This window comes from Hypomesus nipponensis, chromosome 18 (genome assembly GCF_054491055.1).
Source record: "Hypomesus nipponensis isolate SF chromosome 18, ASM5449105v1, whole genome shotgun sequence".
Taxonomy (NCBI): domain Eukaryota; kingdom Metazoa; phylum Chordata; class Actinopteri; order Osmeriformes; family Osmeridae; genus Hypomesus; species Hypomesus nipponensis.
In genome coordinates this window covers 11,918,429-11,945,381 of record NC_140378.1, presented here as the reverse complement: position 1 = coordinate 11,945,381, position 26,953 = coordinate 11,918,429, and the positions used below count along the sequence as shown (strand labels likewise).

General features: G+C 39.8%; 1 protein-coding gene across 1 annotated transcript; it reads left to right on the top strand.

The window, feature by feature from the left end:
* Positions 1–12,942: 12,942 nt before the first annotated feature.
* Positions 12,943–26,547, top strand: LOC146252135 (chemokine-like protein TAFA-1). The gene is made up of 4 exons (XM_084680595.1): positions 12,943–13,084; positions 25,101–25,241; positions 26,241–26,365; positions 26,518–26,547. The coding sequence occupies exons 1-4, from the start codon at positions 12,943–12,945 to the stop codon at positions 26,545–26,547; spliced, it is 438 nt and encodes a 145-aa protein (XP_084536721.1).
* The last annotated feature ends 406 nt before the right edge of the window (positions 26,548–26,953 follow it).

Sequence of the window (26,953 nt, the reverse complement as noted above, 5' to 3'; positions counted from 1 at the left end):
GCCCTGTATTATCTCCTTTTTGAACAGCTTGAATGTAATCACATGTACTGAACTAGGACTGATGTCAGTAAATCTGACTTTGATTGAGACCCAGCAGATTGAATCCTGCCGGTTTGTAAGGTCAATCCTGGGGAAGGGTGCCTGTTAGACAGACACATCCACTTTGTGTTGAACACTATTCAATTTTCAGGATGGAGGGTAAATTCTAAGAAATACATTGGTGAAATTCTGATAAATCTGTTAAAATGCAGCAGCAGCCACATTTTGAAAAAAGAGGACTAACCTGTCTGGATTGGAAAACTGTTTGTCTTTGGGCCCACATCATACGTTGCAGCAAATTTCACAACAAGAGAAACAAAGAGTATTGATTTTGACAGAAAGTGTACCCCAACTACTGCACACATGACTTAGATTTAACTAAAGTAGGAAGTGATACTGTTTCCTTCATCCAGCATGATTCTTAATCTCTGCTAATCTTTAACCACTGCAGCAGAACTAATCTGCCTTCACAATGTTTAGACTCTGTGGGAAAACCACCCATTCTGCAGCTTTGTGGGTCATAATGCAAGATTGGAACATAAGGCAAAGCTTGGCCAAACATTGATGAAACACAGACACCTTCTTGAGACATGCAACCTAATAGAGGAGTACTGACATGTCACTTTCAGTCTAGCCATTATTCCTTGAAAGATTAATTTGCCATGTTGTCTCTAGAGACAGCATGTCCTGCCTTCCTCTATCATAGTCCACTACCCTCCAGTTCTCCATTTGGTAAACATTGAACTGGCTTGCTCAACATGTAAACCATGTTCAGTACACAATCAATGAAAAAAATAATGAATTTGGTTGACAGGCTGTTTTGAATGTATACATATAAACTAAGAACATTCAGCTTTAAATGAGTCAAACCCCAGAGGGCAGAGTGTGTGCGAACAACATGACTTTTCAGAAGTTTTGTCAATAGAACCTTTGGTAATGAATTACTTTTTGTCTCTTATAGGTTTCTCAGGCCACAGCTTCATGGCCATATAGTGTGGGGTGAATTGTCATGTAGTGTGTGTGAATTTGACTATAGGGAAATACAAACACAATCATCATGAAGGCAATAATCCATTGTGTAAACCCAGACAAGAAGAGGCCAGAAGAGGAACTCAAACCCCTAACGTCCATACACTAACAACTCAATTATGAGAAATACTTGTAAGAGAAACTGAGAAGCAAAGCAAAAAGACAATGAGAGTAAATGCTACCCCATAATTAATGAAATGTGGAATACATATAATCTTCCAACCATACTTAGCGGGTTTGTTTCATTTTTATGTTCAGACTATGTCAGTGTGCATTATCATCCAAACACACATTTACCCTACTTTTCAGAGCTGACAAAGCAGTGCCCCTGACCAACATCCTTAATCTGCCACTCAAAATACATTTAGCCTTTGTGAGAACAACTACTTGTCTCCAAAACACTGGATTTAAAGTCTCTCTGTGGCCTATTAAAGTCATTGTTGTGCTTTATCAATTGAATGCAGGCAGTTCTGAAAGCTTTTGTGTTTAGGGATGTTCTAGGAGCTGTAATGTGCATGGTTTTCGGATAATGCTTTGGAAGTGTCTGGTATTGAGATTGGTTCACTATAATTTTGTAAAGTTTGATATGCACAGAAATTTGATTCAGTATAGACAGATAAAGATTGAGTTTTAGAATCACAATCCTGCTCACACACAGACACAAACAAATTACATTTGTAGCTGAGAAAAACCCCCAACCATAGTTAAGTATGAGGTTGCGTTATCAGTTTAGCAGACCACATGAGGGGCCAATTCGACCTTAGAGATAAAATTGCGAGATTTAATTTTCTTTCTTCTAAATTTGAAACATTGCATCAAATCTGAGATCCCAATCCCCATTTGAAGACTCCTGAGATGGCTGTTCCAGTGGCATGTCCTTTGGGACAGAGACCCCAGCATTGGCCAAGACTGAGATGGGCTGGGGCATAGAAAAGGGAGAGGAGCAGAAATAATTACAGGAAGCACTGAGGCGTGTCAGCTTGCCCTTGCCCCAAAGTGAAAAGCAGGATGAGGCATGATGACAAATCAACTGCCAGTCCACACACCCGTCTCTGTCTTAACAGCTGTGTCTTCCCATATCAGGGACCATGTCACATTGAATCTAGGCTTGTTTTTTCTGACATTTACTGTGCATACTGTACACTTTGGATTAGAAAGCAAACAAATGTGTTTAATTTATCAAGAGGATGAGCTAAGATGAAATGATGAGCTGAAGAAGTCCAATTTGTCTGGTGTCAGGTACAGAATGAAGAGCATTTTATCAAGCATTTATTGTTCATAAGAGGGTTTGTTTGTGTGCTGCCAGCACTCTTGTCAAGTTGCAGAATCAATACTTTACATTTCAAGGACAGTCTCTGTTGTTAGGGACATGATGGGGTTGTTAACTGTGACGGCTTCTTCTTGCAGTCATAGGTAGGTCATTAACTTCCGTTCCTTGTCCAATAGTGAAACAACACTTTATGCAGAAAGAAGCCATATAGGACAATTATAAAGTCTTTATGATCTTGGAAAGATGCCCCAATTCTGATACTTTAAGTAGAATTTTCCCATGAGCAAATGTCTGTCACAGAATGGAGGTCTGGGAAAACAACCACTAGTATTGTGGAGCAAATCTCTGTGTTAATAAAAGAGAGAGGAATGAGACAATCCAGTAATGATAAAGTGACTTCAAGCGACTTCCACATCCCACATATGAATGAAAAGGTATTAGTTTCTCGACTTGAGAAGCCATCATTCCTCATCATAAAGCATTCATCAAGGCTGGTGGCTTGGCTAAAGCTTTGACTGTGGATGTCATTATCTCTAATGTCTGGCATGGAGAGAATGCCCTGAAGAAAAACACACCATTGAGTCCCTAGTTCACTGCTTCAGTTTTCATTTGAATGTGCTATTGGCTGCTAAATGCTTTAGTGTTTGTTTGCAAATACTGTCTCAGTTCAGAGACTGTTCTCAAGTTATGGAGTGCTCATGCTACTTTATCATTGCTATATTCAATCATTCAACTAAGTGAAGTGTATTATACATAGGTAAAAATGTATTTAAAAAAATTACAGATGGATGTAGGCAATGTTGATAAATAGTGAGTATTGTTGTGTGAAACACAAATTTAAGGCGAACATCTCTGATGAACAACTATGCATTATATTTATTGTATTGAGATTGGAACATTGTAATAATTGTCTCTTAAACACATGGTTTCAAGGAAGCATTTTGCATTATATACATATTTTGAAAAGGGCCAACATTCTTATTAACATACAATAGCATAATCACCTCAGGGACATCATGCAACAAACTGGCGCTGAATATAAACTACACTTTTTCATAGCCAGGTTGTACAAAGACAATCAGCTTTAATGTATTGTAATGCATTCACAAGGTGGGTCAGTAGAACAGAATTGATTCTGACTCTGAGAAGGATATTATCTTGGAAGCTAATGAAGCAGAAAAATGAGAATCTGTTTTTTCATGACTGCTCTTTTTCTTTGGTCTGTAAATCTTATTGATATGCACCCCTGACCAAAATACAGTGGAAACACAGTTACAGTCTGTGGATATTTTGCTGTTTTTGTCACAGTATATCAGGCTACTGTCAAATTATTTTATCTCAATTCCAAATTTGTTGTACAGATGATGAAGAACCCTCAAAATGGCCACAATGAAGCATATCATTGTGGGAAACCTGATAAACACTAGAGAAAAAAAAAACTATGAGAGAAGGCCCCCTCCTCCGCTGTCTAAATAGGATGATTGCCGCTGATCTGAAGGGTCCTTCAGAATGAGAGGCATTGGGAAAGAGACCAGATTATCACAAACACATGTAGGAGGTTCTGAACTTCATTTTAAACATTTCTGAACATCCTGAACTGACTCATACTCACATCACACATCTTAGTCCATTATATCCTCCAAATAGAGAAGATGAGATATAGAGAGAGATAGAGAGAAAGAAAGAAAGACCGAAAGCAGAAAGAAAGCAAAATATAGATATACTGATAGACAAAAAGATATAACAGCAGTGTCAGTGTAAAATGGGGTCCAGTTGTTTTGTAAGGACATCCTGGTCTTTATTGGGCTTTCAGCAATCTGACAATCTAATTATCCCCTTTTATAATTGGCTAGTTAGGATCTAATGACCACCATTAATCTGGTAATAGCTCCACAAGATAATTGAGGCACCCTTACCGAGTTATACAAAATGCTCGGGTGCTTTTTCTTATTCTCAAGAAATGCCCAGGAGCATAGCAAGCCATTTGCCTTATATTTCAATGGTACAGCTGTTTACTTATGTCAACATATGTTACAGTTTGTTTGCGTGTGAAATGCATTACAATTTGTGACAGCTCTTCTAAGGGTATTAGCATTATAGGTCCTAGTGCACAGTGCCAGTGATGTTGGTGACACACACACAGATTCCAGGAATTATAGATAGGGCACAGTGCCCCGTGATGCAGCTTTCTTTGTGGCTTTGGTACCTACATTTGTCAGATCACAATTTAAATGATCAAAAGTACTTTTTCAACCACATCATAAAATCAATTTCCTCCTTGAAAAACGTTCTTCTTTGTAATTCCGTGGAAGTACACAGAGCAGCTCACAACACATTTTGGGGCGTGACAAAGGTACAGACCAGAACCAAAAAAGCTGGATTTTTTTTAACCGACAGTTTTACAGCAGCAGTTTCAAATTGTGAGATTTGCATAGGAAAGAGTCAATGACAGTGTCAATGACAAGTTAAACTCGGTTTTGCAGTGAAGGACCCCTTTAATTTACACAATTCACTGATCTATACTGAAATAAAATATCAATTTTATATAGTCTTTTATATTGATATTTTATATTGTTTTTTATATTGATATAAAAAATCTATTTTATATTGGGGCCCAAAACTTAAAAAATAAATATAAATGATAAACTAGTTTCTTTTTTTTACGGGGCCCAAAATTCCTGCCAGTGCCCCTGCACCTGGCCGTATCAGTGTTGTAAAAGCGATACGAACATTTGCTTCTAAATATACCCCAAAAGCATATGACATAATTTTTGAATACGTATGCCCGTATTCTTTTGACTCCAATTCTGGATCTGCCTGGTTCCGGATCTCTGCTTGTAGACACCTTGATTGCCCTGTGATTAAACGACCCCTCTGTACTTGGATCACTCTCAGCAGTTGTTACAGCAGTGCTGTAAAAAAGTATTTTTCTGTATTGCATTGACATAAATAATGTCATATGTTTGCTGTATCCATGCCAGTTTGAGGCTTGCGAGATCAGTGGCTCAAGTGTTTAGTGGAGCTCAGCTCAGCGCTGTGATATTATGAGAGGGATGCATCGCAAACATGGCGGCATTTTCTTTTTTTCATCTCAAAGCGCTCATCCAAACAACTTCAACTGCGGCACGTCCTTGGGTCCTGATATTGACACCCGCAAAATTAAAATTTTGCACAGTCCCCGGTTCTCAAGCTAACCATTCCACTAAAGTCAACCTAAAATCTCACTATAAAACTTGCACATACACACAGACACACAGACACACAGACACACAGACAGACACACACGCGCACACACGCACACACACACACAGACACACACAGATTCCTTGCATTATAGTATAGATTATGTTTGTGGATCCTGTAAGTATTACTTTAATGAATAAAGCAGTTCCTCAAATTCCCATACTTCAAGCAATTTTACTCATTAATCTGGACATAGGACATAGTTATACCATGGATTAGTACTCTCACTGGTCCTCAGACCCAGCTGGTCTGCTGTATAATTACTCCTCTTTCTAACATAATCAACCTCACAAATATGGAACTGTAGATTATGGAAACAATGTTTTTTTCAATTACTGAATGAAAAGATGTTGATTCATTGAAATGAAACTTCATACCTATGAAATAACATGCAAAAAGCATATCATCCATCAGAATGTTTTGCAAAAACATATGAGCAAGTTTGCTGTCTTAACTATATAAATAAATAATTTCATTAAAAAGATTGAATTTCTCAGTTGAAGAGAGGACCAGAAACCAACTCACTGGAGTCTGTCTTGCTGTTTGTTACCAGTGATATATCGGAATGGTACACAGTAGATGATGGGGCTATAGACCTATCAATAATGCATAAGATAGGGCAGGAAATGACAGTCACTCTGCTCGTAGGTTCTTTCTAGACGCATAGCCATAAATTTGCAGGGTAATAATAATGATTCTTCTCAGGGAAATAAAGGCCACCCTGTGCTCCCTACAGTCATAAACCTGACTCACGCTTCCATTGGTGGGAAGAAAAATGCTTCCTCTCCAACCACACAAGAGTCATACGCAGCAGGTACTTCAAGCAGCCAACTTCATATGCAATTTTCTTTTTTAAAGGGGAAAAAATACCATTTGAGATTTAATATTCACAATTTTTGTATTAGAGTTTGCAGAGGTTGAGGAGAAAGGTGATTTTGGTGGATGTTCTGTCTTTCATTCTTCCATTTACAGAATGAGCTCTATGCTCAGTTGGATACCTGGCGCAAGCTCTGCTGTGACTATTGAATTTCTAATCTCAAACAATTGTGTTGATTACTCTTTCTTTAAATATCCCAAACCTCTTCGTATACTAAATAGACCCTAATAGCCACATTCCAAGAAATGTAATGACTTTAAATCAATTCAGATAAAGGCAACTCAATGCTCAATCAACACATAAGATATAAACTGCTCAAGGCTTTCTGAGGCATTACTGCCATGACTAGAGTTCTATTATCATTGTGTTGTATCACTTTTACCTCCTAGCATGAGCTCACTTAGCTGCTTCAAGAGCCTGCGTGGTCTCCATAGTAATGATGTCAACCTCCATCTTCCCCCTCAGTGTCCACTGCCCTGTCATCTCTGACAAGATGACGTAATATTCAGTAAGAAAGTAATACCATCATCACTCAGAGTGTCTCCAGAGTCCTCTGGTGCTCCTTTTAGTGAACCTCTCCCAGCTGCAACCGTCATATTCACTCAGCAGTCATCCCATTACTGACTCTGTAGTTTAATGGGTGAGACTGCATAACAAGGTCTGAAGAGCTGTACTGAAAGACTGAGAGGTTTGTGTTGTAGTAGGTATCACTTTAGACTTTAGTTCTTTTCAGACAGGGGTATTAGAGAGTCCAACCTTGGTTTTAAAATGCAGAGGAGCCTGATAACGATTGAAAAAAGTAAATACATGATTGTATTGACACATACATAGAACCCCACTACCACATCACCCAGCATTCACTGACATTATAGCTGTTTTTCAGGGTACTGTGTTTGGTCTTTACATACACTGGACGCACACAACCGCTTATTCAAAGGAAAAAGTAATTAACAAGAATATAATTTGGGGTCTGTCCATGAGATGATGAGCTAATGTGTTGGTAGATAAGCATTATGATTTTGTCCACCATACTGATGCTGAACTGAACAGCAATGTAAAGGGCATTATGTTTTCCTCAAGCCATCTTAGAAGACATACGTATGCATTCTGAAAGCCACAATTAAACAAAGGTGTTGCATGGAGAGAGATCTGAATCACAACTTTTAATGGGAAAAAAAACACATCGAACTTGGTGTACCCATCAACAGTAAACACCTTCTCACCTTTGCCCTTCATCCTGCAACAAAGGCCTGAGAAAAAGCAGAGTACATCAGACAAGGTAGAGGTGCATATGGATTCTTTATTTGCCTTTCAAAAGGAAAATCACAACAGACCAAAGACTTAGCACCTAATTTCCGAACTGCTATCTTTTAATTATATTGTTAAGAGTCAAGAAAAAAAATACAATTTAGTTAAATCTTCGACACACCTGGCAGTGGGAGACTCCAGAGTTGTTGCAGCAGATCTCAGGAAAAGCAGAGGAAGTAACTGGAATGGAAATACGAGGCAGAGAGCCAGAAGGCAGAGCATCTGCTCTCTCCAGAGACTGTCATCAGCACTTTGAGCTAAAAGAATGTCTACTTATGTTGAAATGCATCTGTATGGGACTCATTTTCTGTCTAAGACTGCAGCGCTCTTCAGTTATCTTTGGTTTTTAAATTGCACATGCATACATTGATTTTGGACTTAGCTATGAAATCATGAAACACAGGAATTCTGTTATTCTGAACAATTAACCAAACATTATGATATTTGCGTGATATATGAGTACAGCTCCCTCAGGTTTCTAATCGTTGACCTCAAAGTAAACAGAAACTAGAGCATATGTAAACTTTTTTTGCATTTCCATTTGATCTCCCTCCATCAGTCTTTTGGCTGTAATGTTTGTGTCTTGAGAGTTAATGAGGAGAGTCTGCTGAGAGAAGCACTGTCTCATTCAAACGCAACAAACATGTAATGGAAAAGATCCACATCCCTAAATATAACTATTAAATGTTAAGATCATCAGGTGCAGAAACATTCCATTTCTATCAAACATCAGAGGATCCAAATTTAAAATACCCAGTCGGGACTTCAGTTATTCTAATAGTGGTTTGATGGAATTCCACCCAAGATATAAGCGCTCCACCAAATAAGATTCAAAGGTCCGTTTTCAGATTCTCTGACTACAGTTGGTCCTCTATAAAGATAATCTAATTTCTTACTTGGCTGAACTTGAGAGGTGGTTCATGCAGATAAAGTAAACACTAACTATTTTTCCATTGACCTTTACAATAATGGAGCCAAGAAAGCTGCAAAAAAACTGAAACACTCAATGAAAATGTAAATAGGCAACTTGAAAGGCCTCCCTCAAAGTCATTTGCTGTCTCCCCAGAATGCCATTTGTGAACAATATGATTTATTAGCCCCTGAGAAAAGACTATTGGTCGGCAAAACAAACTACAAAGCAATGATTTAAAAACAGCAGTACCACCCATGGTGATCTTTGAAATAAGCCATGCTGCTCATTAGGTTCTTAATACACTGAACAAATGTCAATTATAAAAATTAGACTTTAATTATGCATTGCAAAATCTAGCCATATACTTGCCTATTGCTGAAACATCTACTTGAAAAAACACATACATATAATTTTTCCAGGAACACAAGGAAATATCAATTTTTATTCAGAACAGTTTTTTAGTCGCTTTTTATAATTCTGTAATAAATGTCTTACCATGTAATACAACCCATTTATAATTTGTATATGGAGAATACTGACAACAACATCCTGATTGCAATTCACATACAGCAACAAAGACTTGAATAGTGAATTTTGATATACACCATGAGGTCCATGTCTGCTAACAATAAGCCCCTGGTAGGAAACGTCAATGCATTGATATTATTTCAAATGTCATGTTGTTTTTGGGGCATCGAAACCTTTCATGTTTTTTGTCAGTCACGACAGTAGTAAACATGCAGTAGCTTAGGGAAAGAAAAAATATATATTTCTTGAGCTTCCTGCATGTTAAGCTCTCACACAATTTAAGTTTCACTTGCAGAGAATACCATGTCTGACCCAGAACAAGTAATCACAATAATATTTACACACCTCACCTCCATACAAGGGCCCAAACATGCCAGCCCCGCTGACAGAACCCCTGAGCTGTACGATAGTCAGCAGCAACACAAGTATTTGAAGAGCCCCCTCAGTAGAGGGCTGTGACATCTTGCGAGACGCCAGTTAGGGGTCATGGGGAGGACAGCCAGCTTTGTGGCCTCAACTATACTGACCACAGTAGATTAAGGAGCCCTCCCTGTACACAACCAACAGGGCCAACAACAGGACTTCTGTTTTCTGAGCATAGCTGTCAATAACACTCAAGAAAGAAACCATAAAAGCAGCAGTGAATGCCTGTCCAGACAATACCTGTTGTCCAGCAGGTAAGGGAATCAAAGTGATGTACATGTTTTAAGATGGTTTTGGGTGAGGAAGCCCATATAACGTAGCAGAGAAACAACAAAAACAAGGGGACCACATAAACATAAAAGGTGTTAATCCACGTTTAACCTTCAACAAGGTGAATATGCACTGAGGTAGACTCCTGGTTAGTGACAAGTTGCAAAATATAAATATTTTATAACGATTTATTTTTACCAAACATAATAGAGGTTAACTTAACAGACAATTTACAGATAGCTAACAGACGCTTAAAGTGTGGACAAATTAAAGGATGTGGTGTATTTGTGAAACAAAAACCAAAATCTATATAAAAGCAGTCTCTCAGTATGTAATGACTGAGATAGTTGTCTGTCTCAAGTGTTTTAAAGACCCCATAAGACCATTCTGGCAGCCTCTATGTCTTGCTGGTCACACACAGAATTGGTCATGAATTAGTCTCAGACCACAGATATTGATGCAATGATACATTGTGCCTCATGAGACTTCTAGTGTCTTACCTTTATTCTCACTTCATGTTTTCCTCCCCACAGTTTGCCATGGAATTGTGCCCCACCTTCCCAATCAAGCAACCTAAAATAAACAGGAGAGTTTGTGCACGGCTGTCATAGCAGGATGAGTTCCAGGCCTCGGGCGTGTTCTGTATGCTGGAGATAAAGCCCTTCACAATGGTGAAGTGGAGCTGGCTCTCAGTCATAATGTGGGATGAGGATGGATGGCCAGCTTCTCAGACATACTGATCAGGGCTGATTTAATGACATCTACCTCCCTCTTATTTCCTTAGGTGGCCATTAAAACTCCATCGCTGACTGATGAACTCCACAACTGTATTTGAATATCCCCTTTAGCTGTTCATGAATGACCTTAAGTTTAACGACTCTTGACCAGAAAAGGGCTCCAGCTCGTTTCTGCTTTTTTGCCCAACTTGATGTAGACACGTATCGTGTTTCGAAGAGCATTGGGATGCTGTTGTAAAATTATGTGAAATTTAGTATTTATATGGCGTTGTACAAGCTTTTCAGTTTAGAAAATATATGGGGAAGAAAAACACGCAAAACATTGTTTCAAGTCGTCAAAAAGGCTAGCCAATTATAATGTAGAAATTACCAGCATTCAGTTAATCTACACTTTCTACAGTTGATGATGAACACTCTAAACCATGATTACAATGATTACTACGATCCATGGCATCAGCTTCATGATCTTATCTTTATCTGTGTGGGGGAAGGAGTATAGTTGAATATTCATGATGCTCCTAAAAATAAACAGAGACACTCATACTGTAAATGTTTACACCAGATGGGTTAATCAGCAATATTGAGAGGTTGATAATCAGATGGAATGGTTTCTCACCATGTGGTCACTGTGTTGTACAAAAGGTAGTCTAGCTTTAAGACGTGGTACAGTGAGAACAGTGAGCTAGACTGGAAAAGGGACATTCATTACTTGGTGCTTGCTGAGGGGGACAGAGGCAGAGCGTGCAGTGCTCAGAGGCTGCTTCTCAATGGAGGGCTGCAGACGGAGAAAGAGGAGAGATTCCACTACAGTTAATTAAGGACCACTCTGCATGTGCCTGTAAATGCGAGGAGGCAAATCTATTCTGTGTCAGTGGCAGGGTGCCCTCGAGGGACAACAGTGATATTTTCAAAGGTGGAAATGACAGTGCTCTAAGTCTGTTTCCAGAGTCTGGCTTGAGTGTCAGTTTCAGTGAGCCTGCTGCTGTGTTTTCGTCAAAGTGAAGTCGACGAAGGGAGTGTGAGAGGAGTTCACTCCTCAAAACCATCAAAGGAGTTGGGTGAGATCCACATGAGCTACAGCATGGATGGATGTAACATGTGTTAAGACACACCTATACTCCTGCCTGGATTGTTCAGGTAAGGCACGCTTTCTGAGAAAGAACGCAACTCATCCAGGAAGGGTTGCTCTTCATAGACATAAATTCAGATATCATCAGGTTTAATGTTTTATATATAATAAAGATGAAATTAGTGTGTATTGCTAAATGTGAATTATACTATGAAGAGAAAGTAATGATTAGATGCCTATTCATTTGATAAACTGTTCTGTGTTATTGTGTACTTCACATACATAATATTTATTGCACACATTCCCAATTTGCCAAGATTTGGCATGGTGATGTTTCACGTCCAAAACCAAAATACTTTGATTCATAAATATGATTTTTCTTGTTCAGTTCTAATTGTCAATAATAGAACTGGTGTGTCTAATTTATGGAATCGTATAAGTCATATACTAACTGACCCGTGTCTTTCTTGTCAAAGATTATTCCATGTTTATGCTGCAGCTATTCTCTTATCTATACAGCTTGGTGAGACATTACAAGGCTTTTGATTTCCATGACTGCTCTGTCACTGTCCCAGCACCCCATTCCTGATAGCGACAGATGCAGTCAGGCAAAGGCAGAAAGGCAGGGCAGGCAGCTGTCTGAGAGCAGGAGACAAATCTTATCTTTCTTTATTTCTAATTTTGGTTTTAAGGCAAGAGCAGGGCTCAGGAGTTGATGGGAGTCAGCCTGTCAGGGGAAATCTCTGCTGCATGGAAAACGTCCCCTGGGATCACTCCACATTTACTGTGTTGTGGCTCGGGGACAAGACAGGGCTGAAAGAACAACATGAGCAGTGAACAGTTGATAATTATACAATCCTATAGCCTGATAGATTCAGATGACATGGGGTCAGTCAGGTCAGTTTTCCTAGAGGAAAGACTTTTATTGGACGTGACAGAACCAGAGATGTTTAGAAAATAAACACTTCATACGAAATGTTTATGTTTGTTTGTGAAAGAGAGAGAGATGAAAGAGAGAGAGAACGATTTATATATATATATATATATATATATATATATATATATATATATATATATATATATATATATATATAGAGAGAGAGAGAGAGAGAGAGAGAGAGAGAGAGAGAGAGCAAAAAATGGACATAGGGAGAGTCTGTGGTCACAGGTTAAGTCCATGTTGTTGAAGGTTGAGACCACACTGAGTGGGACTGTGCCCTCTCTGGTCCACAGCAGATGTGCCCTGTCATGTCCTGGCTGCTCTGCCTGTGTCTCTGGGTCAGTGTGACGGCCATTCAGCTGTGCCAGGCCACCTTCTATGACACCATCCAGCAGCACCATGTGACACGGCCCGGACGCGTCTCCATCCACATGATAGGTGAGTCCTTCCACACCTCTGTGTGTGTCTCTGCTCTGGACTGCAAGGGGAGGTTTGTTTTTTTTCCGGTAGGAAGGGAACTAGAATCTTGCCTATGTATGGTAAATCATTTTTCACTCAATCTGTGGTAGCTTGAGGACATTAAATGCATTTCAAGTTTTTTTCTCTTTGTTTTGGAAGGTTTTGTGTTTTATATAACCATGAAAGATAGTCATGGGTGAGTCATGAACTTGTAGGAAAATGAGCCCAGATATTTTCTTAAAGTGGTGGGTGTGGTTGGCTATGATGAGATCACTACATGCTAATCGATGACTGGCTAATAAGCTCTTCCCCATTAGCTAGAAGCACATCCCAGTGTTGGGTTGTACAAAGAAGCTCTTAGCAAGTGAGATTGACTATTCAATCAAGGCTTTGGAGAGACACAGCGCTGTCTAATGCAGGGCTGTTGTTCAATGTACACATGTATGAGCTTATTCCCATTTTTTTTTTCTTTTTTTCATTTGGCTTCTATAATTCCTCTGTGAGATCACTTAGAAATGAAAATAGAAAAAAGATCCACAACTTAGGGTTACTACTCTAGTATTGTGAATAAGTGGGCCATAAGATGTAAGAGCAGGTAAGGATGCAACCAGACTGGTTTGGGTGGATACTGTTGAGGATTTACAGGAAGCTGTGCCTGCCTGTGAATCACATTTGCAGTACCTGCACAAACTGAAGTCTGTCAGCTGCTGCTTGTAGATCTACTATAAATGTCATTGCAGTTTCTGTTCCTGTTTGTTTTATTGCTCAAATTCTTATACAAGCTTCGAATGTGCTGTCAAATACAAACAGGAAAGAAATCTATAAAATACACAGTATGATGCCTATTGGGGCTGCAGTAAACAGGTTTCTGTCGTTTTCTTTGTCTAAATGTCTTTAGTGTGAAATGGCAATAAGAGTTTTGGAGGAAATTCACATGACTTTTTAAATGCATGTGAATGGAAAAAAGCTATTTTGTGCGGTCTTTTAGTGGCATTACTTGCAATGAATAAACATAGCATAATCAACAAGGTTGAATGGTTCTTCCAAGTAATGAAGCAATGAAATTCCTTTAAGACGTCCACACTTATTGCTGGGTTGGGAGCTTTGTGATATTACAGATTAAATTGCCTTCTTTACCAAAATAATTAATCATTGGGGATTTAGGCATAAACATTAGACGATACACTCAACAAACACACATTTATTGTAAAAGATCTCAATTACTCCAAAATAAATGACACAATACTTAAATAATACATAATTTGTTTTCTTCTCTGGCTTTCTTCTGCAGTTCAGTGAAAATTTACGGTCATTCCCTAAACACTATAGTTTGGATTGTCCTCATTCTGGGATAAAGGAGATGCCAGTTTTTTGAGATGGGAACAGGATGGATGCCTAGATAGACTGTGACAGGTGGACATTTGTTCTGTGTGTTGTGTTGTGAAGCTGTTGGATTGGTAGCAGTATTGGGGTTGACGGGTCATGAATTGGTGGCAGGAAGGCCATCGGTTGTAGACCATTGGGCCAATCACTGAAGCCAGTGACATGCCATAAGATCACAAGTTGGTATTACCGAAGAAAATTGAGATCACAAGGGGCTAGAGATCAGTTTCCTTGCCAATAGTAACAGTTTTATAACAATGTATACGTGAACAATGTTTAGAGTAAGTGTAACTATAGTGCAAAATGTTGATCAACTATAATCCCAAATCAAAAGTTTATTTCTTTATTTCATGACAAAGCTTTTGACCAGACATACCCTTAATTGGAAAAAGGTCCTGCCTGCAAACCATTTGTTGTAAATGTGTTCAAGTATATGTCTAAAATACTACAACTCAATAACTGACACTCCACCCACCTGCATGGTGAGGAGAGGCATCCAGTTTTTTTTGGTTTCCCCAACAGTTCTCTGCTTTACGTGCGTGAAAGTTTGTCCCCGAGCTGACAACCCCACCATGGCAGGAAGAGTTCCTGAATAGATTATAATGGAAGTCCGGGGATTCGTCTGTATGTCTCTGTCCTCTACCCTGCAGTCCTACTTACAGATTGCTTTTCTGCGCTGTCTCTGTGCTGTGGGCTGTTCTCTAACCTCAGAAAGAGACACAACTCTCTGTGCTATGGGTCGGATGATTCATAAGGTGGCGTATTTATGCGGTGCAAGGAGCGTGAACAGCGCACAAAAGAGGACAGATTGTGTTTGTCATGCATGCGTAACGGAATGGGCCGAGATGTTGTTGTTTTAGGGTCATGGGCTTGAATCCACCCTCAGCCATGTCCACAGCATACCTTAAAAGACTTTAAGTTTTTAATACAAAACACACATTTTGTCAAAGCTTTTGTAGCCACCTTCAAATTAAAAACAAAAAGCGAACTTAAAAGCAGTCAGGATAAAAAGCCATCTTAAATCAATGTATTTGAAGCTCTGGTGAGTGTGTTTGTTTTACAAGGAGGAGAAATATCCATGTTTTGAATACAATTTTTTTTTCTTGTGAACGGAAGAGCCTTGATGGTTTTACATTTCACACCTGCCCTCTCTTCTTCCGCTTCCTCCTAACTTACAGCATGCACCTGTAATAGTTTTAGATTTTCTAAAACTATGTAGACATCAGAAACTTGTAGTGAGTACCTGAATACTTCACTACACTGGAAGGGTGTGTCGTGATACAGAGCAAGGTCTACTAAAGAAGGCACACTCTCTATGCTTTATCTGAACCAACTCTAACCAGGACATCATTACAATCTGAGATTCTGATTTCCCATTTGTCAGTTTATATATCACCACTTGTCTATTAGTATCTGTTGTCCTATAGCAGAATTAATTGAGGAGCAACAATCAAAGATGCTAGAATTATGTCCTTTTCTGCTTTTGGCATCATTATCAAGAACATCTGCCTGTCACCTGTCATCTTAGCCCCCTCAGGACATACAATTACCTACACTGTAAACAAGACATTCAGTCTTAGTATTGTCAGTATTTCTTTTCAGCAAGGTCTAATTCATAGACAGTGATACGATATCAAAGCTACAGCAACACACAAACAGTTAATACTTTGTGTAATCACTGTTTGTCTATCCCTTGTAGATTGTACGGGATTCTTCAGAATAAAAGGGGCCATTATCATAGATATCCTATTTCAGTCTGAATTCTATATGAGTGTCTCTTTTTAGAAAAGGGACTGAGAGACAGAGATGGAGAACCCTATGCTCTCTGACAAAGCCTCCGTATACCAACTGCTACGGTACAAAATAACATGAAAAATGGATTTTCAGCTGTCACAAACAAAGGTTGTATCCCTCCATGCACAGTCCTGACAGTTTAATAGCCTTATATAATGCATCCTGGAGGCACATTATTTTGACTTACATTTCCCCCTCCTTCATTCCTCCATCCCTCTCTCCATCTTTTCCTCCCTTCCACAGACTCCATCTCTGCCTGGCTCCCACCAGTCTCGTTGTTGCTATGCTAGTGCCAATGGGAAGTGGCATCCAGCTGGGGCCCAAGGCCCCAGCACATCTGGAGCCTGCCAGGTTCACTTTGTTTGAATATTCCTATACTGTACATGCCACAATGACCCCAGAGGACCAGCTCACTGTTTCAGCAGCTAGCGGGGTGTCCTACTGCTGGTCACTTTGTAAAACATTCCATATCTCCTTCCCCACAGATGGTGTCCCGTCTTGTGCTATTGTTCAGTCAGGGAATAACACTCATAGATTAATGATGCACCCGTTTGAAGATGCTGTCTGTAATTTCCTACTTGTACTCTAAAGTATTCTGTCACTTGGCTGGAGACAGAACATATTCAGTCAAGTAATCCTCAATATAACATTCAGTGTAACAAAAATACTTGGTGGTACACACAGCTTACATTTGTTGATGAATTATTCATTGCAGTAGACTAGTGTGAGCTTGTGTATATTTGTTTAAACAGCATGTTTAATTGAAGATCTACAACCAGCCCTGTGGAGGGGCTATGGTTTTGCGGTCACAACGCTTATGTGGAAAATGGATTTCTGTGGCCCACAGCTTAATTAATTACCCAGCATCTCTCCTTCCTGGCTGTGCCAGCTGTTTCCCTCCCCAGTCAGAATGTTCATGCATTAATATCCACAGTGCATCGCTCCGACTGGCCATGGTGGTCACATTGAGAGCTTCTTCAAGGGTTCAAAATAGAGGACAAGTCACCAGCAACACAGTCATCCATCATCCTGCTGTCAAACAGCTCAGAGAATGGGTCCTCCTCATCCACATGTTTTTGTTAATATGGACTTATATTTGTCCATATGTTTAAAGATGGAAGAGGATAGCAAGGCAAAGCTCCTTACTTTGCATAATGCCTGAGCTCAAATTTGTTGATGTTCATTGTATTGACTGTCCAGAAGTCCAATGGAATTGTTTATGTTGCATCCATCATCCAAGGTAAAATGATCTTGTCTGTTATTACGTAGACAAATACTGTTGCAGTTTGTCTGATTATGTTCATGACAGTTTGCACATACTTTTTAAGTTCACCGGAGCACATTCTTCTCAGCAGTTAGGGGTCTTGTACTGTTGGAAGGTTCTATTTTGAATGTTGGTTTAGTATCAGCTTGGTAGCTAAACCATTGTATTTCACAAACGTCATCTATAACACGACATCCAGTATAACATTTATATGTGGTCATATAGATAACATACTGTACTTACTTAATTCCACCCAGTTACTTGTCCTACCTGCCAAACATATAGCATGAAGACATAAACCACCCCGACAACAACGTCAACAAAATATTTACATTTCTCATTTGGCGTTAGAAACAATAAGTAGCAATCGTTTGAAGTGCTGATATGATGGGGTGACAAAAGTGAAATAGGAAATAGGCTGGGAAATATACTCTTAAATAAAGCTCCACTAAATTAGCATATCAGCCACAGCATCTTTTACATACTTTGACAACATTTTGATGTCTGAGACATAGAATAAGTCCTTGATCGAGTTTGTGGGTTACATTAACTTATCATGATGGCCCCGTCAGCTGTAATTAGAATGAAACATTTAGTCTTGTGAGTTGTATTTCACAGAGAGACAAGGTCAGGACCCGTAGGCATCCTGAAAAAAGAATCTACAGAATTGGATAAGATGCTGAGCACTGGCTGCTACTGCCAAACATATTTTTTGGAATATTTGGGATTTTCTTGGACTTTTCAACTACTTTCCCAATTTCCATCTTGTGGATGCCTAGCCTGTCGTGTTATGTGCCTTTACAACACTATTAAAATGTCTGTTTCTCTGTCTTCACCCTGCATCGATAGTTTCAAATGCTTTGCAGGAATATGAAATTCATTATCATTACTGAGACCTCATTGCAGGGAAAAAGAACATCTCAAGCTGCTAATTGGTTCCAAAGGGGGGAGGGAGGTAGGACATCCTAGCATGGTAATTAATACTGTGTATCAGTCTCAATTGCAGATTAACTTTTTATGCCTGTTATATCTCCTTGGTGTGTCATCAGTCTTCTGGCATGCTTAAACACCAAATCCAATCACAGCAGGTTCGGAAGTTTGGTAGCATGCTTGCAGACAGGTTTGGTAGACTCTGTGGCTTCTCTGTTGCATTGACAATATACACTACCCATCACTGGGAGATTGATGGTGTGGCAAAAGCAACCTTAACGATAGAGAGAATCATTTTTTGTTCTTGCTTCAGAAGCAGTGCTAGATGAATGCCTGATATGAGACTTAAAAAATGACTGATGCTGCTCTTTTATCAAACCCATACTAAAAGCAAGTCTTAGTTCCAGTGGTATAAAACCAAGAAGCACATATTATCAACACAATAAGATGAGTGAAAAGTTTGATTATAAGAGACTCTGCCACCACTTGTAGCATATTGAATTAGTGATGAATTTCCTTCAACTCCAATTACAAGCATTGTTGCTAGCTGAATCTTACATAATCATTGCTCTTTACCCATGAGAGTACTTGTCGTATTGCATGAGGGGTCATTTCAGCATTGCGCTAAAGAAAATTACACGTTGCACATGTTTTAGGCACATTAGCATCCTGCCTGCATTGTACAACCCAGCCCTGAAACACACAGGGTTTGGGTTACAGTCAGTGGGCAGAGCAGCTCTTCTCTGACTTTGACTTCAGCCTATCCTTACCCTTTCTTCTCATTGAATGTAGCCTTTTTTTTATCTAGGCAGGCTATCGACAAATATGAAATACCAGTCTTGGACACTTATCAGTGAGAGAAAGGTCTAGATAGACAGACAGGCAGAGTTTGACATTTAACTATGACAGCATATGCACAGAACAAAACTCATTTTGGACATTTCTATCTCACTTTGTCGATGACCAGGATGCTCTTGTGCCTTTGTTCAATTTAAACACTTTGTATGTTTCTTTTAGAAATGTTTGCGATTTCTGTGTTTTTTTCTGTCATGCAACACACAATACACATCCACACCAAATACCAAAATCACTACAGACATTGCTTGCATAAGGGTCCTACTCCTGTTTCAGAATATGATTTCATGGGCTTGATCAGCAGCAGTCCAAAAGCAGCCTGGGACTCTGCTGCATGTGACAGCTGAAACGACAGGCTTTGAGGCTCACATGCAAATGTGAAAAAGCCCATTCCTTTATTTTCCTTTTTCTTGCTGTTCCTCTCTTTCTCTCACTGGTTCCTCTCTACCATGCAGTTTTCATGCATCTTAAAACAACAGCAGCTCAGTTTTTCAGTAGTTATTTTGCATTTCAATAAAGCATCACCCATCTTCAGTGGCCCACTGGGCAGGGCCAATCTTAAGGCCCCGCTGTGTTACAGTGACAGCACTGGCTGGCAGCCATATTTCATGAATTTCCCTGCTTTTATTTGTCATGGACCATACTTTTCAGAGGAGCAATTGATATTCTTTCTCAGCCAAGTGTAAATTGTGCATGCTGCGAAAAAGACATGGCTAAATTCAATCTAAAGGAGGGGGAAATCATCCTCCTCTTTGAGAGGAAAGGTGAACACAGATACACAGCCAAAAGTGCACAAAGAAGAGATTTAAAGTTTCTCTTGAAGTGACAGTTGCTGTTGCAGGTCATGTAATTCAATGGGGGACATGAAAGGATAGGTAGAAGAATCATAACTGATTAATCAAAGACACAGGGTACACTTCTTGTTCTGTCCCTGTTCACTAGCTACTTTAAATACACCAACTTATATATTCAGTGATTCCCACTGATATTCTCCACTGATTTATTGTGATCTTCCAAATAATAGTACGCTAAATTCTGATTTGAAAACATATCTTTGAATTTTTCACAAATTAAATTCAATCCAAAAACTAAATAGTCATGAGCAGTGCACATTTTATTGTATATTGTATTAACGTCTCTGCCTTTTCCCAAAACATTTCAGACAAGAATAACAACAGCCCTTCAGGCACTTTACATGCTCTCAGAGGGGGGAAAAAGCTGTAGATTTGACACCACACAGACACCTCTCCTCTCACTGCCTCTCACTCTCTTCCATCTAGTTTAATTTGACATTCTCTAATCATGGTTGTCCCATTACCCATCAGTGACAGGGCTGCCGTAGCCTGCTGGCACACATGTCTACATAGACAAAGGCCAGGGAGAGCAGCCTATAATGGGTCACCTTGAATGTATCTCCCTTATTTGAAAGTGACAGGCTTGATGTTGGCCAATACAGGATGAGATTTTCCAGAACTCTTGGAGATCAGGTGCCTTGCTGTTCAACTAGAGTTACACGTTCTAACCTGAGGTTGTTACTGGCAGACATAGAGATTTTGACCACTAGAACGGTGGTGGAGCCATGTTTGTGACAGACTGTATCTTAGCTGCATTCAATCTTTTTCTATTAATATATGTGTGTACGTGACAGACAACGAGAGAGAGTAAAGGCAAGAGAAAGAGAAAGGGAGGAAGAGACAAAGAGAGAGAGAGATGGAGAGTGTAGTCAGTGTTGTGAATGTTTGTCAGGGGGACTATACAGAAGATGGTGTCACAGGCTGTCAATCAGAAGATGTATGCGTGCATCCACAGAACCCCGGGAGTAAGTCAGGTTACCTGCTAAATTGAGTCCCCAGGCTTTCCAAGTAGATGGCATTGTGAAGTATAACAGTTACAACATTCAATTTCAGTCTTTCAGCCATATGCACTTTTTCCTGAGAGCTCGAGGATAATCAATATATTTCTTTACAATCAAGCTATAGGAGGTAACATTCAGGAATATATGTTATTAAACATTTTGCATTGGGAAGGGAATATGTTAACGTTTCAAATTATTGCTTGATAGGCAGAAAGCCCATGCATGCAATTCAATGCAATAATGGTCTGCAAAAAGATTTTCAATACTTACGGCATGCAGGAACGCTTTTAGAATCACATAAAAATATACACACGCACATTCACATTCACAGAAACACACACACATGTACACTGCCCAGATGGTATTAGACTAGTGTGCCCATTGAAATAAAAATAATACCTGCAATCAGAATCCTTCTGAGACTGGATCAGACTCTGGGCTCATTACTGTAGACAGTAAGTCATGGCATACTTTTAGCATTGTGATGTTTCTATTGAGATGTACAGACCATCTTCCTCTGTCCCATAGTTGTTTTATCATCTGTGAACAAGTGCTTATTGGTCCCTTTTGGGCTCTTCCCACAGTAATTAAGCAGACAGAACTTCAGATCCACGTAATTTTTGAAAAGCAATGTTCAGTGTCTGTGTCATTTCCCTGTATCAGAGCTCCAAATTCATTTTCATTCACCTTCTGGGAGTCTCACAGGCATGCTTTATGGGGGCTATTTATTTGGAACAGAAAGCACCCATTTGCGTTCTCCAGTTAGCAGGTGGTTGACTCGCACCAGGATTTACGACTTGCACAAATTAGGTGCTTCAATGCATTTTCAGACCAGATTTTCAGCTACACAAAAATTCTAGTTATTTCCTGTCCCTTGAAACAAAGGGATTTATTTGGATAGGGCTATATTTCTATGTCTCCTGAGAAGATGACTGAGGCACACCTTAAATATTGCTTCTACATCATGAAATGATATAGCTGTGGTGAACTGCTAATGTAAAAAAAAAAAACAATCTTGGTTCTGAGTTGGTGAGTAATCTGACAGTTCTGGTATCTTCGGAGAGGTAGTCTAACATATGGGCTTTTTTTACTTGATCATAACTCACATTTCTAATTCCAGAGCTGTACTATAGCTTCCAGTACCTTTCCTTGAAAACATCACAGTCAAACCTGTGAACCAGGTCATTTATGGGATCTTCACTTATACACGTTCACATCCAAAAAAGGTCAGTGCCTCTCCAATAAAAAAACAAATCACAAAAAAAGGAGTGACTTGTGTTGTGCAGGTCATATTTGGACACTCCTATCCTGACAGGCCCAGTGGTTCACAGAGCTAGAGGCAGGAGGTGAGCACCCAGCACGACCACAGAAACAGAACATCTCCAGCTTCCGGCAGGAGACCCTTCTGCTCTGTATCCCCCTTGACCCCCTGGGATGGCTATCTCACTGGTATCCCTGTTTATGTCATTCAAAATGGCACCAGGTGGGTCTGTGAACCTAGAGAGGAGGAACTGACTAATATACTTCCTAGTGAGATATGCATTCACATCCCAGAGACCAGAAAACGTAATTTACTAAAGTATATACACTTTTAATTAAAATGTCTCAAATAGGTAGCTAGAAAAGCTATAATTCTTTTGTTATTTTAACACCTGTCTCAACCTGTGTCAAAAGCAAGTACATAAACACACACAAAAGCACACACCTGCTCACCTGCTATCACCCCCCCACACACACACACACACACACACACCACATACACACACACACACACACACACACAAACACATATGCCATGTGGGTTGATGACTGTTCACAATAGAGCAGGAACTGAAATAGATAAAACAATTATATCGTTGCATGGCTCCATCCTCCACCTGATGAGAGTATTCATCTCCACTCATGTTATTCTCCGTCTTCCTCTGAAATATTCATAACGCAGAGACTGGCTGTTGGAGCATGCAGTGTTTTGCAGTCACAAACTGAAGCCATGGCTGAGCTTAAAAGGCACTCATCAGTGTTGCATTACTTTGTCTAAAGGCACCAATCACACCTGCCAGCTGGAAACACCAAACTTATTAGCATTTTTATTTGATTTTAATAAATTATACTGAGGTGATGATTTCCAAATATAGTTTCTCGATACAGTTCTCCTGTTTGCTCTCAGCAAGCAGTGAGAGTTAATTCTGTTGAGTGGTGTGTTTTTAATAGATCAAAGGAGAAATCTGGGTCTGTCTTATGCAATTAAGAAGATGCATTAAAGAGAGCAAACCCCTGTGGGCTGTTGTTTTCTAACGAATGCCCTACTGCATCAACTGGTACATCATGATTAACGTTGGGCAAACATGCCCTGTTGTGGCAGCCCCAACATCAGGCAGCAGACAGGACTCTCTCTGATACAAGATCAGGATACATCCATCATCAGCGCCAACCAAAGGCTGTTGATGTTTTGAGAAACACATACCCTGGAGCCTGGATAACCCCAAGTAACTCCACTTTGTTGCAGAGAAACCAAGTGATGCTGTTGAAAAAAAGGTATTTCAGTTATTTCCACTCCCTCTATTAAACCTTAGCAATCACGGCTGTGTTTAATCACTCTATGACAATTATTTCCACCCATTACCCCCTTCCCCAGGCATTCTCCAACTCAGATTTGGCTTTGTTGCTATTATTTGCAGTTAATTCTCTGTTGACCAAGGCTCCACAACACCTTGAAAAGTAGAAGTGGAGCATATGTATCATACAGTATGACTTTGACATTATGAGGCTCTGTAAAAAAATAATAAAAAAAACTCTCCAGCTGCCTTTATCATAAATCCCAGCACCTAATGTCAGATGCATGAAAGCTCAGTGTTTATCTGCCGCTTGGTTACAAATATTGCTTCTGACCTCTACCGCTAATGAAGAGTTGGTACAGAGAATGAGTTAAAGGAGTGAGGATGAGGGAGGGTGGAGGTGAGTCCTCCTTTCATCCGGGGTTCAAGAGAGGTTATGTTAGCTAATCTTAGCAGGTGCTAACGTGATAGCTCAATTATCTCATGCGACTCATACTCCTCATACCTGAACTTATGCCCCTTTGATACTGAGATTGGCTCAGACTCAGAAATAGAAATGGCAAACATTTAAAACTGCCCACATTTCTACTGTTTGGATGTTACAATTATATAATTTTATAGTGGTTAAGTCTGTAATCAGTAGAGTAGGTATTAAACATAATTTACATTTGAGCACATTGTATGTGAATCAATGATAAAAAAAATAAACACATAAATCACTAACTAAAAGACAAATTTGGCAGCTCCTATTGCAGTTCCCTTAATTTACTGACTAAACTGTACTTGTGTCCTGTGAATGGGTGTAGAGCTGTGTGATACTGGATGTCAAGGACTCGGAGGAGAGCTGTGGAGGAGGACCTGACGGGCTCTCTGGTCCTTCAGGCAGAGGCAGCCAGGCTTGTGATAATTACACTACATGAAGGGCCAGTGTTCATATTCAGGCAAGGGCCCCAGCAGGCCTCTTCGCCTACTAATAGATCTGTCTTTATCTACTGTACACTCCCTCTCTCTGGCATCTTCATCATGCCTTCACACAACATGGTTCTCGGGGGGATCATTTACTCAAAGCACAACATCCATTGCTCTCGTTTATGGTAAACCTGCCTGACGTTTTTATAGCTGTCGTGTGAAATAAACTTGTCATTACTCACGTGAAGAGAATCCCTCTATGTGGATAGTGTGTGCAAGCCAAGACACACACTGTAGATCTAGATGAGAAAGACCGGTCAAGGAACATAGAATTTATTGAAAAAAGAGAAACTCAACCCTTAATCCAACAAGACACAAAGAACAGGATTAATGATGTTTATTACCAGATTTCAGTTCTCAGTGTGTTGTTCTTAACTTTTCTGTCATTAGAAGGAGGCACATGTGAGGTGATTGCTGCTCACCGATGCTGTAACAAGAACCGCATAGAGGAGCGCTCCCAGACAGTCAAGTGCTCCTGTCTACCAGGGAAGGTGGCAGGGACCACCCGGAACAGGCCCTCCTGTGTGGATGGTAAGTTTGTTGAAACTTCAAAGGCACATTCTTTCAATCTCAAAGAAGGTTCAACTTAAGATTCAGTAAACACTAGATTCCAGGGATACTAAGACATACAGTTCAGGCCGTCAACCTGGAAAGTACAGATATTGTTACAGTTCAGTTTTAACCCAGCCAGTGCAAAGTCACCCCAGCCTTGCTTTGTCCCAGATAAGCATATTATTAATGCCCTGTCACATCCAGAGATGTGCAATGGTTGATAGTCTAAGAATATGTAGGATAACCTTTGGTGTGCACAGTGCACACTATAGACAGCCAAAACATTTCTGGATGTTTTATTAGAGGCCATGTTGGACCTGTACTGCCTGCTGGTATTAGGTATTGTATGATCTTGTTACAGTCACCGGCATTTGTCGTTTACAAAAACCTCCCATCTGCCTGTAAATGTATTTAATCTCCATCCATTTAGAAATATTGCCACAATTATTGAGCAGAGTGAAAGAATTTGAGGTCTCAGACAGGGTATTTTCTTCTGACAGTTGTCTGAAATGTGCCACCCATTTACCCTGTACATACCCCGTATTTAAGGCCATTTACCTTTTCTGATGGCAGAAAAATTGCCTGCATTAAAGTCATGTCATAGCTCCTCCTCAGCACACTTACACAACCATCTGAGAAGATGCTGGTTCACTGCTCTGAACTAGGAAACAGAAAACCCTTTCATTTCAATCAAAGTAAACAAAGGGATCAATAACATGGAAAAAATATCCTAAAATTATTATTCGAAAGTCAGGACAAATGCTTTAAAAAATAAATGTATTAATTGGAGATAACAGTGTTCAGTGAAGGAAAAAATATAGATAGCTTCAAAACCTCTCTATTTATTAAGCAAGTATTGTTTCCATGTGATGTAGGCGTTCATCTCCAAGCCCTATGGTGCAGCTGTCTGATTATACCTCCTGCTGGGTAAGATACACCCAGGTCATTGTATCTCTCCTATGTTTTCTGTGCCTGTAGCATCCATAGTAATTGGGAAGTGGTGGTGTGAGATGGAGCCGTGCCTGGAGGGAGAAGAGTGCAAGACGCTCCCTGACAACTCTGGCTGGATGTGCTACGCTGGCAACAAGATCAAAACCACCAGGGTAAGATAACCTCAGCTGACCATCTGATTGGAGACTAGGTACCATGGTAGAAGTAGAATGAACTATAAAAACAACGTTGTTTTACAAAGCATATTATGATTCTGGGAATTGATTGAACGGTAACATATCATGAAACCCCTTTTTTCCCTCAGAACACCCAGCCATATACATCGATATATTAAGACCTGGCAGCAGAGCAGAGTTACTTAACAGGTTGGCCTCGTCATAATTGTACCGCATCATTAGCACCATGCTGTATGTCATCTGCTCTCCCTTGCACATTACATTTTTTCTGAAGTATCTGAATTCATTTAAAGAAAAAAGTATTAAGGACTGCACTACAGAATGACCTTTTTTACTGAAGACACTCTTTGACAACACATTTGCCATCGAACCTTTGTTTCAGATGAGTTACACCTAACAAAAACCTTCGCATTTACTCAACAAGCCTGAAAATCCTGGATAAAAGACATGACTACATGTGCATACTACAACCACTGCTGCGGGCTGCTGACAAATGACACAGTTCAAAAGTATTCCCATGGGGAGCATGGTATAACTTGGTGATGAATTAACTTTCATCCTTTG

Excerpts from the sequence above, each read along its gene's own strand:
- LOC146252135 (XM_084680595.1), top strand. The coding sequence starts at position 12,943 with ATGTGCCCTGTCATGTCCTGGCTGCTCTGCCTGTGTCTCTGGGTCAGT. Across the intron at positions 13,085-25,100 it reads CGTCTCCATCCACATGATAG|AAGGAGGCACATGTGAGGTG; the intron begins GTGAGTCCTTCC and ends TTCTGTCATTAG. Across the intron at positions 25,242-26,240 it reads CAGGCCCTCCTGTGTGGATG|CATCCATAGTAATTGGGAAG; the intron begins GTAAGTTTGTTG and ends CTGTGCCTGTAG.